Below are 18,298 nucleotides of genomic sequence, written 5' to 3'. Positions count from 1 at the left end.
TGTGATGTCATTCATTGTTTATGGCAAGTCAGCACCAACATGTGCATTGCACCACAGCACGCAAAGCTCTGGGAGGCAGAGGTGGGTTTCCTGATCATGTGACCACTGTAAATGCTTGTCACAATAGTCACATGACCAACAGCTCCTGACTGTAAACAATGAATGGGAGAGCTCAGTCACTGTGATGGAAGTATGCAGGGATTATTCGCTCAGAACAGAAGAGCAGTTCTAGATGGACACGTGTGTCAACTCGGTGTTAAGGCCCTCTAGCCTTGTATATGCCTAAGGTTGGCAGAACAGGTGAAAGACACCCCCACACACTATATATATATATATATACAAGTACATATGTGTACTACACATACTTTGGTAATGCACATTTTGTGTGTTGGTGAACTACGGCGAATGATAACTGTTTCAGTTATTAGGGTGGTTATGTTAGCTTTGATCCAAACTGTCAAGCCATCAAATGGCTGGTGTCATAACCAATGTGAAATACTATATACAGTGGCAACAAAAAAAATATGTAATAGAATAAGTTGTTTTTCTGGGGTAATTTGCCATAAAATACAATGTGATCCTCATCAAGTCACAATAGACAACTGCCTTTCTTGTTTCTTTATTGAACACACACATTCACAGTGCCAGAGGAAAAACTAAGTGAACCCTTGGAGTTAATCGCTGGTCGAACCACCTTTGGCAGCAATGAATTCAAGCAAGTGCGTTCAGTAGCTCCCGAATCTACCTGCACAACATTCAGGTGGAATTTTTGACAATTCTCTTTACAAAACGGCTTCAGCTCAGAGACATTTGTAGGATGTTTGGTGTGAACAGCTCTCTTGAGATCATTCAACAGCATCTCTATGGGGTTAATGTATGGCCTCTGATTGGGCCTCTTTAAAATGTGCATTATCTTTAGACAGCCTGTGTGGATTAACTTTGTTTAGAGTCATTGTCCTGCTGCATCACCCAACTTCTACTAAGCTTCAGTTGACGGACAGCCACCCTGATATCCTGTAGGATATTTTGTTTTACTCGGGAATTATTTTTTCCCTCCATGATGGCAAGTGGTTCAGGCCCTGAAGCTGTGAAGATGGCTCAAATCAGGATGTTCCCTCAACTGTTGAGATGATGTTTTGATGTTGGTAAGCTGTGCCCTTTATGCACTATACATAATGCAGAGTTTTTTTCCAGAAAGATTCAACTTTTGTTTCATCAGTCCACAGAATATTTTCCCAGTAGTGTTGCAGTTTGCAAAGGTGCTCTCTTTTTTGGAGAGCAGCGGTTGCCTCTGTGGTGATCTCCAATGTACACTCTGCCTGTTAAAATATTTACATATGGTAGACTCAAACAGGGACGTTTGCCAGTTCCAGTGATGTCTTCCAAGTCTTTAGATGTTACTTGTAGGTTATTCTTTACTGAGGATTCTACATTGTGCCTTGGGAGTCATCTTGGCTAGGTGACCACTTCTAGGAAAAATAGCCACAGCACTAAACTGTCTCCATTATTAGACAATTCGCTTGGCGATTGATAGCTGCCCAAACACTTTGAGATTGCTTGGTTTCCCTTTCCAGATCAGCCGCTGTTGATTGTAGGTCTTCAGAGAGCTTTTTGCGAGGCATGATCAGCTGATGCTTGTTCAGAACAGAAGTCTTAAAAGGTTTGTGTGTCTTATCAACTAATCAAAGTAGCTCTGAACCACACCTCCAAACTAATTTCATTAACTGAACTCCAGGTGTGCAAACCACTAACCCCAATTATCTTTAGTTGAATTAGTCTAAAGATTCCCTTAGGCAGGCCATTCATTATGCAACTTTCTTTCCTTCAACCATAGGAGCCTTCACCACCAGCAGAGTACAATAATCACTGCCCAAAGCTAAAGCTGGCAGCAGTGATTGAACGAAAATAACCCAACAGGCTGGTTATACTGAAATGGATCGATTGATCTACCTCAGTACAACCAGCCTGCCCACAGACCGCTTGACAGTTCCTGCTGAACCAGCCAGATTTCAATCTGTCTATAGTCAGCTTGACTTTTTCCTCCAGCACTGTGATTGTTTAATGAATGTGTTTAAGACACAAGAAATTAGAATAGAGTGTTATCTAAAGCAGGAGTTCCCAAACTGTGGGTCGGGACCCACTGGTGGGTCACGAGCTGCGTTTGAGTGGGTCGCGGTGAGCAGGATATCACAGAGCAGGCCAGCCTAAATTGTTCTGTGCGAGCCCGCGCAAATTACAGAGAGCCAAATTGCAATGGATTCAGGTTTACAGAGGCTGGTTTGCTTTTCCCGCGAGGAGGATACTTGCACCAGTGAGTACGTATGTGGGCTGTTATGTAGGATATGTTCATGGGGTGCAGAGCCAGCTCCTCGGTCCTGCTGGCGGCAGCGGTGGAGGCTAGAATGGAGGCGGAATTCTCATAGCTATAGCGGGCAGAGACAGCAGCCTCAGTGTCATAAGAGGACCAGGTGGCCCGCCGGTGTCAGGAGTTCATGGCAGTTTCTGTGACCCCAGAAGAGCCAGGACACCAAGACCAGCATAGAGCTCCTCATCATCGAGACTCTTGAGGTGTGCTGGACCCTGGAGAGGGCAAACAGAGGCTTCACCTTCCCTGTGGACCGCTGGGAGAGGAAGGAGGGTGAGTGCCATATAGCCTGCTGATCACTGTCCTGGGGTGGTTGATTTCGGTCCTCTGCCTGCCTTATACTGTCTATGAGGGTGCAGATTACTTAAAACTCCGCTTATACACCACGCATGCCACAGGTTTCTGACCCTTCACTTAGAACATCTGGCAAGTGTATTCAATAATAAATAGAAAAGTAGTAAATTGATGTTTTTAATTTTACATCCCCCTACCTTTAGAATATGTATTATTATTATTTGCATTTATATAGGGCCAACAAATTCTGTAGTGCTTTACAATATTCAATTACAAGCAAGTGGGTTCCGAAAAATAACTGCATTCAGAAGTGGGTCTCAGCCCCAAAAAGTTTGGGAAGCCTTGATCTAAAGCACATGGTGTTGGTCTATAGTGACTGATCATATCACATTCTATGGCAAATTGCTGCAGAAAACCAATTCCAAAGGGAATATATATATATATATATATATATATATATATATATATATATATATATATATATATATATATATACACACATACATACACACACACACACACTCATCTATATATAAACGCACACAAATAAAAAATCAAAAAGATGTTTTAAAGGATTCTGCTCGGGCATTTTTTTTTTTTTTTTTTTTGCCATTATTTGGTGCATTTAGCTGTGTTTTGGATCAATATGCTTGTAGAGGACCCTTGACCTGTGACAGACAGAGCTTTCTGACACTAGGCAGTTTTGTATTGCTTCAGATTGAAGTCACCCCATTCCAGACATATTTAACAGTAGGTAAAGTGTTTTCTTTAAAAGCTTCTACTTTTATCATATATGAAACTTGCCAAAAAAACAAAACAAAGACATATCCCGAGAAGTATTTTGGCTTTTCACTATACATTTTAGCAAATTCCAGTATGGCTTATTTTGTTTTTCATTGAGTCCCCCTGGGTCTTCCTGTAATCCCACTGTGTCTCAATAAGCAATAGGTGGTAATGATCAGATACTGAAATAGTCTTGACATTGAAATGAGTAAGGCCTGTGTCTCTTTGAAAGTTTTCCTTGGCTCTTTGTCCATTATTCGAACTATCCTCCTGCAGCCATGTCCCAGGAGGTTGGCCACACTCCCATTGACCCTAAACATCTAGGAACATCAAGCCGCTTGGAGATGGTCTTAAATTTAAAGCGTTTACCTTTCACATGCTGGTCTTGATTTTCTTTCTGATATCCTGGTCCATATTTTCTTTTTGATCTTCTCAGATCTCTCTACTTCACTTTCTTTGGTCCATGCTCAGTGTGGTGCGCATGACACCAAACAGCAAAGTGACTAGTTTTCTTCATTTAAATAGACGGATTACAAAATTGAATACATGATACTAATATTGCAAAAAAACTTTCGTCTGAAATACCACTAAGATCCATTTATAATTTATAATAGAGGTACAAAAAAATATGTCCTATTTATATCATCTTTGTACAATAAGTCATGCATATAAGAGACAAATACTTTTAATTCCATCACTTCTTCAGAAGGAATCAGGAATCTTCATTAAGCTGTTAAGCTGGGTACATACAGATCAAAATTAGGCTGGTTTAGTACCTGACACCACAGCTAACAGGGAACAGGCTACTTTATTAAGTGCCTGTCTCTAGCTCCCAGCACTTGCTCAAGCACTGGCATTAGGAATGCAGAAGGAGGTATGGTTGACACACATCACCTCCCTCTGCATTCCCTGTGCAGAGGATTGCCTTGGGCAAGAGCTGGGAGCTGGAAACAGGCGCCGATTGCTAGCTGCTTTGTCTGGCAGCTGTGCACAAGGGGGGGGGGGGTGCATTGCATAATCCGACATCGCAGCTAGCATTATAGGGCATCTAGAACGATGGGACAAAACAACATTTACTTTGTCCCACTAGAAGCTGAATTTAGTAATAAAAAAAAAAAAGTACTTTTTCTTTAAAACTCAACTCCAGGAAAATTATCCCTTGGGAGTGGGGCTACCCTGTACTGCAAGGGTTAATTGCTCATTTTCTCCAGGGAAAAGGAGAAATACTTTTACTTGCCTTATCCTCTGCTCCCTTGACTGATGGTACTCCCCCCACACTCCGAGGGTGGACTGTCGCTCGGTGTCAACACGTTCTGTGCAGGGCTATGAACTCTGCTTTGGTCTTGACATTGTCAGGATCCCAGACTGCTGGAGTGTGGGGGAGAAGAGGCTTAAGGGACAAGCCTAACAGTGAGTAAGAGCAAAGGATTAGGCAAGTAAACCATCTTGTTTCCTCCCCTAAACCCTAATAAGCAATAAAGGATCATACTTTAGTTTCCTGACGCTGGGCTTTAAAGAGACCTTTTCAGATCTTGGAATTAAAAAAAAAAAAAAAACTGTTTTATAGCCTCTCTGGTGACCTGTGTCTCCCAACTACCCTCCTTCCAACCTTCGTCAATATTTTCATAATTAGCCTCTTTTTTTTTTTAAATGGTCTGATGCTCTTATCCACCTCAGTACATCATGGTTTCTTCCTTTGCCCCTATGTCACTGTTGAGTCTTGTTATGAAGTAGGGGTGACATGAAGAGACCATGGTACACGGGGGGGGGGGGGGGCATCCAGAAGTGTCAAATGCCAAACCAGTGACAAAGGCTGCAACACTGAAAGGGAGGAAGTGTTTAAAAAACAGGTCACCTGAGATCTCTTGCAGGGAGCGGTCTTTCTCAATTTCTGAGAGACTTGATAAGGTCTCCCTAAGCTTATCCTAGGTACCCATAGACAACCACAGTAACATGCTTTCAAAATGCTTGAATAAATGGATTCAAAAAAATGTTTCCCAGTTAATTTTTTTAAACCTGAACTCATTGAGAAAATGCAAAGTGCTCTTTGAATGGTGCCCATCCTGAGCAAGCAACCTCCTCTGTTGACAATGCAGCAGGGCAGCTGCTAGGCACGGGAGCCTGAAACTACTGGAGATCACTGTAGTAGGGGTGTCTACTATAGTGAAGGGCAGCTTCTACAAGGATTCCACAAGAAGTTCACAGGTATGGAACATAGATTCTTGCACAAGTCCAAGCAGGACCAATGTAACTTTTTCCAAAAGTTGACTATGCCTTTATTTGAACATGCTGCTCAATGCACCAGAAATGATGCATGTACTATTACTTGCAATGCAGCATACCAGAATGCCAGGTAGTGCTTTACTGTTGCCGTTACATTGTTGCATGCTGATGGCGTGGAAGGGGCTGCAGGCCTGAAGTAGGCTGTCCAATACAGCATCTATACAGGCCTCTATCTATATCCACCTCTTCTGTTCACAGACAGGCAATGAACATTTTAAGGAGCACTCAGACAAGTTTCCTTTCATATACATAATTTAAGTGACCCCATTGCATTATTCTTTCCTTCCCATCTAACCATACCTGTGAATGGAGGCTAATGTAAGCTCTTCTATGATCACTCTGCCATGTCACAATCATCTAGCAATCCCTCATTTATGTACTTTAAAGCTTCATTTATCAGCTCTTTCCCTATTGGCTGGGATTTGTTTTTCTATAGTTCCAGACCAAACAGGGGATGATGCCAATGTATCCAAACAGAACATGTAAAAACTGGCTTTAGCTTACATTTTTTTCTACACTGGATTTTCACAGCTGCTATCTAGGAAGAGAGTTGTGACAAGAGAAGGAGCAGTGATGATCTTACAAACCACCTTTGTGCACAGGTACTCTTAGATTGGATAACCACTTTAAATACTTAACGCATTCCCTCTGATGAGTGTACTTTAGAGCTGTCCATACATGAATACAGAATCAAACTGTATACAGACGACTTCCTCACTACTCAGCTTTTGAAGTCTACATGAAAATGACACATGCAAGCATCCACAGCCAAATGTGAAGACAAAAAAACCTGCTAAATTATCATTTCACATGAACTTTTAGACCATGAAGATGGGAATATTACTGTGTTTGTAAAGGTATTCGGAATCAAAATATGCAGCTAAATGGCTCAAATCTGTACATCAGAAACAAAGGTAATGTGTTTTTGTTAAATGTTAGCTAATGCTAGGATGCTACTTTTTTACAGCAAGGTCCGTTTTAAAATTTTGCAAACTTTTTATCCACAAAGTAGTAGCTTATTTAAAAAAAGGAGCCAATATTAATTTTAGTAATAAAATGCTCAATATTTAGATTTGTATTTTAAGAAGCCATCTTTTGGGAAGAACACAAACTCAAGATATAGGGGTTTTCCCATCTGTTTATTTCAAATCTAATGAAAGTAGCACTCAGGAGGTAGAGCCATTTAATCTTCAGTGCATTAGGAGGTGGGGCCATTTCAACTATATCGCATAGGAGGTAGAGCCATTTCATCTGCAGCGCATAGGAGGTAGGGCCATTTCAGCTACAGCGCATAGGAGGTAGGGCCATTTCATCTGCAGCGCATAGGAGGTAGGGCCATTTCATCTGCAGCGCATAGGAGGTAGGGCCATTTCAGCTACAGCGCATAGGAGGTAGGGCCATTTCAGCTACAGCGCATAGGAGGTAGGGCCATTTCATCTGCAGCGCATAGGAGGTAGAGCCATTTCATCTGCAGCGCATAGGAGGTAGGGCCATTTCAGCTACAGCGCATAGGAGGTAGGGCCAGTTCAGCTGCAGCCATGGAGTTCGCCTACTCAATCTCACAGCAATATTGCAGAACTGTTCACTGTCAATTTACAATTCATTATAGGTTTTAAACGAAAACTGCTTCTAAAAGAAACATGGAAAGGAAATTAAGCTGCTGAAGAAACATTGCCTGCAAAAGAGTGTAATTACTGCCATGTCTTAAAGTGTCACTAAACCAACATCATTAACAATCAATAAATGGTGTATTAGATGCTGTTCATATTTGATCATGATGAGATTTGTTTTAATGTATTCTGCATAAAATCTGGTTGATTCTGCAGTTCTCCATCTCCACCTTCTGTCCATGTCCCCAGGTCAGCTGGGGATTTTGCAGAGCAGTGTTGGCAGCTCTGTACATCCTCATTTTTCAGTGAATTTCTATCCTAAGCATTTCCTCCCTATCACATTTGAGCAGCATCTGACTATACAGAGTCACATATGTGGGCGTATATACAGTGGCAAATGACAGCGTCCTCTCTCTCCCTCCTCCATGCCCACTTACCAGCTTAACACAGTGGGGGAGGGATATTACATGTAGATTAGAGGAGATTTCATCTACCCCTTATTTTAAGACCCAGGCTGGAGGGGTGTGACACAGCCTTGACGGGCAGAAATCCACCCACACCATGTTCTTGTCAAAAAATGATAAAGATGTGATTTTAAATATACAGAATCTCACAAAAGTGAGTACACGCTTCACATTTTTGTAATTTTTTATATCTTTTCATGTGACAACACTGAAGAAATAAAACTTTGCTACAAAAGTAGTGAGTGTACAGCTTGTATAACCGTGTAAATTTGCTGTCCCCTCAAACTAATTCAACACACAGCCACTAATGTCTAAACTGCTGGCAACACAAGTGAGAACACCCTAAGTGAAAATGTCCAAATTGGGCCCAATTTGCCATTTTCCTTCCCCAGTGTCATGTGACTCGTTAGGGTTATAAGGTCTTGGGTGTGAATGGGAAGCAGGTGTGTTAAATTTGGTATTATCGCTCTCACTCTCTCATAATGGTCACTGGAAGTTCAACATGGCACCTCATGGCAAAGAACTCTGAGAAGCTGAAAAAATAATTGTTGCTCTACATAAAAATGGCCTAGGCTATAAGAAGATTGGCAAGACCCTAAAAATGAGCTGCAGCACAGTGGCCAAGACCATACAGCAGTTAACAGGACAGGTCCAACTCAGAACAGGCTTCACCATGGTTGACTGAAGAGGTTGAGTGCACGTGCTCAGCGTCATAAGTGCTACCAGCATTGCTGCAGAGGCTGAAGGGGTGGGGGGGTCAACCTGTCAGTGCTCAGACCACACGCCGTACACTGTATCAAATTGGTCTGCATGGCTGTCGCCCCAGAAGGAAGCCTCTTCTAAAGATGCAAAAGAAAGACTGCAAACTGTTTGCTGAAGAAAAGCAGACTAAAGACATGGATTACTGGAACCATTTCCTGTGGTCTGATGAGACCAAGATCAATGTATTTGGTTCAGATGGTGTCAAGCAAGTGTGGTGGCAACCGGGTGAGGAGTACAAAGACAAGTGTGTCTTGCCTACAGTAAGCATGGTGGTGGGAGTGTCCTGGTCTGGGGCTGCTTGAGTGCTGCTGACACTGGGGAGATACAGTTCATTGAGGGAACCATGAATGCCAACATGTACTGTGACATACTGAAGCAGAGCATGATCCCCTCCCTTCAGAGTCTGGGCACCAGGGCAGTATTCCAATATGATAACGACCCCAAACACACCTCCAAGATGACCACTGCCTTGCTAAAGAAGCTGAGGGTACAGGTGATGGACTGGCCAAGCATGTCTCCAGACCTAAAAACTATTAAGCATCTGTGGGGCATCCTCAAACGGAAGGTGGAGGAGTGCAAGGTCTCAGACATCCACAAGCTCCGTGATGTTGTCATGGAGGAGTAGAAGAGGACTCCAGTGGCAACCTGTGAAGCTCTGGTGAACTCCATGCCCAAGAGGGTTAAGGCAGTGCTGGAAATTAATGGTAGCCACACAAATATTGACACTCTGGGCCCAATTTGGACATTTTCACTTAGGGTGTGTACTCACTTTTGTTGCCAGTGGTTTAGATATTAATGGCTGTGTCGAGTTATTTTGAGGGGACAGCAAACTTACACTTTTATACAAGCTGTACACTCACTACTTTACATTGTAGAAAAGTGTCATTTCTTCAGTGTTGTCACATGAAAAGATAAAATAAAATATTTACAAAAATGTAAGGGGTGTACTTACTTGTGAGATACTCTATATTTGTATGACAATTTAAAACCGTTCGATATTATTTTTACTCTGTATTCCAAAGGAGTTTGTTTTTGAACATGTGACCAGCAGCAGAGGACTAGAAGCTCGTCCTGCTTACGTTTCCCTGCAGATATGATGGGAAAGAGCTGGGTCATGTGACAGCTGTAAATCGATTAGGAAAAAGGGACTTTGGTTTTTTTTTTTTTTTTTTTTTTTTTTTTTATATTAAAACAATTACAGTGCAATCATCCACATACAGAAAGAGAAGGGACAATGTCAATTTAACAGTGTATGTTTGGTATCACTTATATGGAAACAAGGAGGTCAGAAGGCGCAAGCACTATTTGCTGCGGGAGACAAAAGAGATTCACACTACTGAAAGTGTTGGTGTCCCAGAAAACTTGGAGAGATCTCATCAACAGAGCAGCTTTCAGAAGGTGTGGGCTGCGAGAGAGTATAGTTTTTAAAAGCATTATTTTTTTTCTTCGGAAATTTACATTTTTGCAAAAAGCTAGCTTTAAAAGACAACCTAAGTAATAAAAAACCAACTACGTACAAATATATATGCTGCAAAAATGTTTTTAAGGAAAAGAATACTTGAAACTTTACACAAAATTACATAAAAGCAACACAGAATTAAATTAAACCAGGTTCATTTGTAAAAAAAAAAAAAAAAAAAAAAAAAAAAAAAAAACTACATTTAAAACAAATCATCATTTTAAAACAAGGACTGATTTTTAACATTACCATACCAAACAAAACTAAAGATTTTAGAAAAAAAACAGGCGTTATGTTGGTGCCATATAAATATAAATGTTTTCAAAAACTATTTGTTTCAGGTTTGTCTTTAGCTTGAAAAGATAGAACATATTTATAAACTAAACATCTCTTTGTATGATCACCTTACATTTTTTTTGTACTGAAGGCAATTAATTTGTCATCTGTATTGATGACATATAACGAATTGCTAATCTGACGTATTCATTGCTTTGAGTCACTGACCAGAAACATGCATGCATCAGGTGGTCTGGTTTCTCTCTGATTTTTCTTCTTCTGGGTCAGGGATTCAGAAAGCACTGAAACCAGGCACAGGCAAAAGTATGGCAGTAATGGCAACTTTCACATCTCTCTCAGTCCCTGCAATACCAAATGTATTATGCGTGTATCTATTGTGCGTGTATCTATTTTACCCATTTGTCTTGACGGTTGGTTCACATGTGATGTGGGAAACCATATGCGAACAGCTGGGAGAATCAATACAAAGTTAATGACACCCCCAGATTGGTTCGCATATCGCAGTGCAAACTGTCGATTCCGACAGGAATCAGATCACGAAGGTGTGAACACCTATGAGATCTGATTCTGGTGCAGGCCAAAAAAAAGGGCCCTGCACAAGTTTGGTCCGAATTCTGTATGGCTGAATTTACACAGACTTCACATGCAACGTCTTCATCGCACCAATGTGAACCAAGCCTTAGTCCTTCAAAAGTTGGCACTCACAAAAAATTCTTCAAATGTCAGGCATCCTAATCACTCACAAATATCAGTCTCTCAGGGACTTTGGTTCAATGTTAATGCAACCGATGAGAAAATCTCAACTTGTCTGGTTGGACTTTTTTAGGTTGTATTTAAATAGATTTTGCATTGGAGATGTAACAGCTGTGCATGTGGTCACAAATGTGGCATAGTTGCATTCTTTAAGTGGGACCCTTAGATCACTAACTAAGCTTCCACTTTGTAAAGTTTTGCATATGCTGTAATTAACTGAAGGCAGAAGTAAACTCATAAATTCACCATTTCCCAAAATGTCATGACCAATAACGGTCACATTTGCTTGTGCTCTAAGCCAAACTGTCAAGCCATCAAATGGCTGGTGTCAAATCTGAACACATGAGCAGCAACAGGACAACTGCAGATCAAAAAGATGCTAAGACAGCAGCTCCTTGGATGTAAAGGATAGGCGGGTTTATTTCCACGTTACATGCAGATTGGATAAGCAGCACAAATGTTCAATGAAGTGGCATAATTCATTCTGATTTTCTAGTCAACCAGTAGCTCCAAGAAAGCAACACTGGCTGCCTGTAGTGGAATCTATTACTCTTATGCCACTTTCTAAATGTTTTATCATCACTAATGACGACAAATAAAATATAAAACTGACCTAAACATAGTCACAGATAAAGCTGCAGCATCTTTATAGAACAGAAATGATTGACAAACACAGAAACCACCATTCGTGTAATGAAAATATTTAAAGGATATCTCCAGATTAAAAGGGTATTAAGTAAAATTCATCAGTTAAACAGCAAAACAAGTTTCCTAATATACATTAACTAATTTCTTGCATTACCTGTTGAGAAATATGCATTAGGGAGTGAAAGCCACCTGGCACATTGCTACCATGGGTGCCAATACAAAAATGTTGTAAGTGACTAAAACATACAATCAATGCCAAAAACAGGTTAGGAAAAAAAAAAAAATAAATGATTCACTGCTTAGCTCATCGACAGCAGAGTAATTAGAATACAATCATTTATTGCACTTATCAGAAATCTTTCATTTCCAAAGAAAAGCCAAGGTAGAGGAGCAATTGTACACAGAAAAATTTTCAAATTGTAAAGTTAAGGTAAGTATTTTGGACTTACCAGTAGTCTTCACATCAGCCGGCATAAAACCATGGCAGTGCCACTAATATTTTGCATTCAAACATCATAAACACACAAAAAACTACAAAATTAGTTAAGAAGCTCTCATACCTCCAACAGCAGATTCTCTCTCTTCTACATCTTGAAACGTAACCTGGCTGGGTAAACTATTTCTTGAACGAGTTACAGATTCTAATTGTGATGCCCGTCCTAGCAAAGACAGCTGATCTAGAACTTCCCCCTCTTTGGCCTCTAGATCTGACTTTGAAGTGGTTAAAGGTTTGATACTTTCAGGGGCTGCCAGTCTGTTGGGGTCACCCAAGCTAACTACAGTGCCACTGTCCAGGCTTAATACCCTGGCACGGCTTTTGGTACCACTTGTGCTGGTAGTCCTGCGGTTGGAGCGTTTTTTGCTAGTTCCTTCACAACTGAAGTGGGTTCTACGAGATTCCGCCCCTTTGTCTTTGATGTGATATTTTGTCCTAAGAGCAGTATATCTGGCCTCCGGGGACTGGCATGAATGAGAAGTAGTGCTGGAAGAGCTATCACTGCTGAAACGGTGAGCTGACTGCACACTTGAGGTCCTGCTCAAGTCGCTTTGGTCACTAGAATCCTCATCATGACAAAAACCAGTGCTGTGAGGTTTGGTATCAGCTATGCCTTGAAAGGAGACGTATTCTTTGTGTCTACTGGCATCAAAGCTGCTGGCCCGTTTTTTACCTGTCCGCCTCCTACATGATTTATGAGAGGACGACGTCCTGTGTATTAAACTGGATGATTTGGGTCGTACATCGTTATCCCGATGCTTAATACCCGTTTCCTTAAACGATCTTAAATCTACTAAAATCACTGGTTTCTCAGTTGGGTCATCGTGAGTAACTGGGAGCTTCCCAGGCATCCAGTCAGCTTGCGCAGTAAGTTCATTTGCATGGGGGTTCTTGTTTGCTTCTTCAGATGCCGACGAGCTAAGACCCCTTGGACTCTGCACATCGTCAGATGTGTTGGCATCCTTGGCTTCCTGAGCTGAATTTCTTTCTACAGCAGTCCTCACACTACTAGTCCTTTTATCAGTAGCTGAACTATGCTCCTCCTCTGGGTCACTACAAAGGCCTCTCTTTAAAGCAGTTGCCTCCTCATGTTCAGATAAAAGGCTCTCCACATGAGTTGAACTTGTCTGCTCACTTTTGTAGCTGCTAACGGTGCTATTTGTGTCCCGATCTGTCCCACTACAGTAGCTTTCGGTGGATCCACTGCTCCTTGTACTAAGGCTCCTTAGGCTATCCATGCTTTTGTCAGACTTCATATGTTTTATGCTACTGGTCCTTGAAAGCTGCTGGGAACCTTTGCTTTTGAGACAGTCTAATTGAAAAATCCCTGAAGCACAAGCATTATCTACGAGAGAATCTTTGGACCCAGAATGTGGTTTGGAAGCTTCAAGTTCACTAACAGGATCCAGCCCGCGCCTTTGTTGATAGAGTGGAAAGTCAGTGAGGGAAGTGTCTGGAAATGCAACAGCAGAACTTGAAGTCCTCGGGACACCTCTTGGTCTATGGTCTTTCCTGTATGAATGCGAATGCAATGGAACAAGTGAAGCCAGTTCTGTATCACAGGCATTAGACAGTGACAGATCAACATGATGATGGTGGCTGTTTGTTGCAATGGAGCCTTTGTCACTGAAGTCCCTATTTAAGTCTTTGCCTCCAGAGGATATCGAAGGCTGAATGGAGACAAAGGAGTCATTGGAGACCAGACGGAAAAGCTTCTGATCCACAGTTAACTCTGCATAAGAAATATCACAGATTAGAAAACAAACGAAATCTAAAAACTAGAAAACTCTGTAAACTGTAAATCAGAGCCTGCAATAATAAAGGTGATATTGATTTTTGAACCATGAGGACTATAACATTCTATTAGTCAGTACCATCAAAAACTTTTTGACCTTTATTGGCCAATTATAAACACACTAAGATTTAAGTTTGCCAAATGATTCACTATAGTAGGTATACCTCATTAAGAAGCTATCATTTTAGACAAGTGCTCATTTTGGTTAAAAATTGAAACATACAAAGTAATAATTTGTGACTTCATTTGTATTTTAGGTTCTATGTTTGCATATCGGTTGTGTTCACAACTGTGGCAAGCTGTGGCAAACTGTGGATTTGAACAGCACTGGATCCCTGTTTTTACATTTTCTTTTTTTTTTTTTTAAATAAAAACATTTGACTTGCCTGTAAATTACATATATCTTTCTTTACAGTTCACAGTCTGAATATCCATAGACCCTGGATCATAGGCTGCTACCATCAGGTAACTGGACAAAGACAATGCTATTGTTTGTGCTTCTCTTCCTGGCTGTACCCCAATAAAGCTATCCCACTCCATGAGACCTCAGTTTTTTAAGCAAGCAATGCAGAGTTATACAGAAACAAAGGGGAGGGTGGCCTGTGTTCAACTGTACTCTCCAAGATACAGAATTTACAGGCAAGACAAAATTCCCTATATCCTAATCGTACAGTAAAAGGGCACAGGCTGAATATTCATTTACCCTGGCACTGAATATTGGTATAGGATGGACAAGGCCGAAACATGTCTCTTAAGAGTACTTCAAGCAAAGTTTATGTTAAGTCCCGACTGCAGGAAAGCCAGAATAGGGAGGTACAGAGTAGTTTATAGGGTTGAAATTCACACAAGGTAAAAATGGATATCCAGGGGCTATATAGCTTTTTCTTATCTTAAAGTGGCTTTTCTGGCCTTGAGTAATGTGGGAAACAGAGTTAAATATACCCCAGTATTTAAGATGTGACCTTTAACAGCCATGCCATCAATGCCAGTGACTGAGGCGCAAGATTTTACAGGGGGCACATTCACAGATTACTTATTTTCCTCTATCTCCAGGAAGAATCTTCACTGAAGGGAAGGCATATAATAACCTGAACAGAGTCTACAGGATTGCCAGGGCACCAGATGTCAGTGCTGGAAGCTCTTTGGTTTTGGACACAAACAGGAAATCATTGTTAAACCTGGAGACCGGGATTACCACATCTAGGGTCCTCCATTTCTGAGATAGGAGATTGAAGATGTCCGGATGGAGTGACCATTCCCTTAGGGCAAAAAAACAACTACTTCAGAATTCCTACTTCCAAATGTCCACTCTCCAGATGTAAACAGCAGGGATTCCTTGGCAGTGCTTTCCAACCAGGAGACGATCATAGTCACTTTTTTAAGGCTGCCTGACTCTTGGTCTCGCCCCACCATCCCCCACTTCCGGGTGATTCATATAGGCCACTGCTGTGGTGTTGTCCTATAGCACCCTGCTTGGGTGTCCCAGGGGGGGGGGGGGTTCAGTGGTGAAGATCCATTTTTGTTGCTCTGAGCTCCAGGATGATGGGAGCTTTGTTTCCCTGGGTGACAAATTCCCTGAACTGTGGGAGACTGAAGCACTCCTACCCAGCCTATGCAGGCTGGCATCTGTAGTGATCAGCTTCCATGAGGGTGGGAGAAAGGACTTCCTCATTTCCAATACTGGATCCACCAAGCTAGGGAGTTACTTGCTTGACTCAAAAAGTCGAGAGACAGAGTGCTTGTTCCAGACCAAAAGAATGTTGTGTTGAGGGACCTTGAGTGAAGGGAGAGAAGGAAACTGCTTTAAATGAGGTAACTATGAGGCCTAGAACTTTGATGGAAAATCATATGGAGGGATGTCTTTTTCATCTTAAGCACAGAAACATCCCCTAAAAAGGAGAAGAGGTCCATCACCTAGAGGACACTAAGGAAAAGCTGAGATCTCGTGAGGTGGGGTTAAAGGGGTACGCTTAAAAGGGGTGGGGGGGCATCCGAAGCTTTGCCAGTGTCCAATCACCTAAAGGTAACATCCCACAATCCAGGCTCCATAAATATCCAACCTGTGTCCTGTACTGTACTGTTAAGATATGATTCCTTCCTACGAATACCAGCTGAGCATGTTAAATAAATGAGCAGATACCCCTATTATTCAATCGCATGTGGCATGGAGGTTCACAGTTAGAATCACTCCCCTAGGCTCACATTTAACCCATTGATCACCCACAGGGTTGACCCCTTCCCTGCAAATGGCATCATTACAGTTACAATGCCCATTTTCAGCACTGATTACTGTAGTAATGTCACTGGTACATCCCAAAAGTGTCAAAAATGTCAGTTAGGGGTCCGATCTGTTGGCCGCAATGTCGCAGTCCCGTAAAAAAAAAAAAAAAAATCGCAGATCGCCGACATTACCAGTAAAAACAAAATAAATAAATAAAAATTACAAATCTTTCCCATAGTTAGTAGACGCAATAACTTTTGCGCAAACCAATCAAAATACGCTTATTGTGATTTTTTTTACCAAAAATATGTAGCAGAAAACAAATCGGCCTAACATGTTAAAAAAATTTACATTTTTTTCAATTTTGGGGGGGAATGTTATATAGCAGAATGAAAAAGTTTTTTTTTTTTTTTCCAAAATTGTTGCGCTTTTTTTGCTTAAGCGCAAAAAATAAAAATCGCACAGGTGATGACATACCTCCAAAAGAAAGCTATTTTTGGGAAAAAAAGGCATCAATTTTATTTAGGTTCAGCATCGCATAACCGCGCAATTGTCCGCTAAAGTAACGCAGTGCTGAATCACAAAATATGGCCTGGTCATTAAGAGGGCAAATCCTTCCGGTCTTAAAGTGGTTAGAAACACTGATAAACACAGTCTAAGTATCAATAAATGCCATTACCGTCAATAAATGCCATTACCGTCTACTGCAGACTTAGAAAGATTCTGCCTAATTTAAAGATTCTGCCTAATTTAAAGGACAAGTTCACTTATGGGAACAGGTTACATGCTCCACCCATTTTTTAGAGTGAACATGTAATGTTTCCACTGCTGCAACCATTCCCTGACAAACCGCCAGGGATCTTCTCCCCAAACTCACCGTCACATTAAAAATAAAATGGGCATGCAGGGCTCTGCCCACCCAGCTACACCATTCATTCACAAAGTTCTGTAAATTAATGAACTATAAGTATTAACAGCCTTTGTGGCTGTCGGCTTGCAGTCCTCAATGAACTACTAGGACGCTGTTGAGCGATCTAGGTAGTTCATGTTTCTTCCTGTCATTGTTTAACTGCCTGCCCATATTAAGTACAAGCAGACAGCTTACACTGACAGTCTGCAGGGGCCTGAGATAGCACCTGTGATCTGCTGATCGTGGATGCAATGCTTAGGAGACTCCTAGCAAAAAAAAAAAAAAATTTATGCACATTTTTCAACCAGCAAAAAAAATTGCATTTATTATTTTACAAAGGTGAACTTATGCTTTAAAGAATATAATAAGTTGCTATAGCAGTTAAGATATCTAAATGGCAGCCTCAAAATGGATCCACAAAAGAACTATTAGGCAAGAACGTCTTGCCCCTTTAAAAAACAAACAAAAAACAAAACTGATGCAGCCCAATAAAAACTGATCCTCACCAGTCACTATATTTTACTGGCAAATTTAACACATTCATCAAAAATAAATGATCTTTATTTTATTAATTTATTTTTTTAAAGATTTGTTAGGAGCTCAGAGCTAGACATTCCACATACGCCAACAATAAAGAGTTGTCTACATGGTCTGAGAATGCTTTTATGGTGTCCATCAGTGCTGTTCAAATTACTGCACAGTGTGAAACGCTTAAATAAAACGTAAACCCAACATTTCATATTCCTGATATGTGCCTGCTGTACCATGTACTTGAATGAAAAAGTCACCTGTTCTTGTATTGCTTCCGTTATGTGAAATACTTAGTGTCTTGCCATTGCCCCTGTTTAAAACCGACCACAATGGGCATGAGAGCACAGTGTGGTCAGCTTACTAGTTGTGCTCAGCTCGCTCTCCTCCAATGATCAGACATGTCCTGACACGCCGTCATCCCCCCCAGGCAGTGTGCTGCTATTTCTCCTTCCCTCTCTCAGCACCCTATGCAGCGGACAACAGATTATGTGATCATTTTTGAGGGGAAAAAATTGGATTTTTGTCTTACCGTAAAAAAACTTTTCTCCAATGTTTGACGGACACAGCTCCAGATATTCTTGACCATTGGGTTATGCTGCCCCCAACAAGAACAGGACACTAGGCAGG

General features: G+C 41.2%; 1 protein-coding gene across 8 annotated transcripts in view; it reads right to left on the bottom strand.

The window, feature by feature from the left end:
• Nucleotides 1-18,298, bottom strand: part of PCNX1 (pecanex 1) — a 388,730-nt gene that overhangs the window by 220,908 nt on the left and 149,524 nt on the right. For all 8 annotated transcript variants that reach the window (XM_082275578.1, XM_082275580.1, XM_082275581.1 and 5 more), the window contains one exon: nucleotides 12,279-13,946. In XM_082275578.1, the coding sequence (XP_082131704.1) occupies nucleotides 12,279-13,946 (1,668 nt within the window). The remainder of the gene's footprint in view (nucleotides 1-12,278; nucleotides 13,947-18,298) is intronic.

The sequence above is a fragment of the Pelophylax lessonae genome (genome assembly GCF_965119305.1).
Source record: "Pelophylax lessonae genome assembly, chromosome: 13".
In the NCBI taxonomy this organism is placed as follows: Eukaryota; Metazoa; Chordata; class Amphibia; order Anura; family Ranidae; genus Pelophylax; species Pelophylax lessonae.
This window is presented reverse-complemented; position numbering and strand designations above follow the sequence as displayed.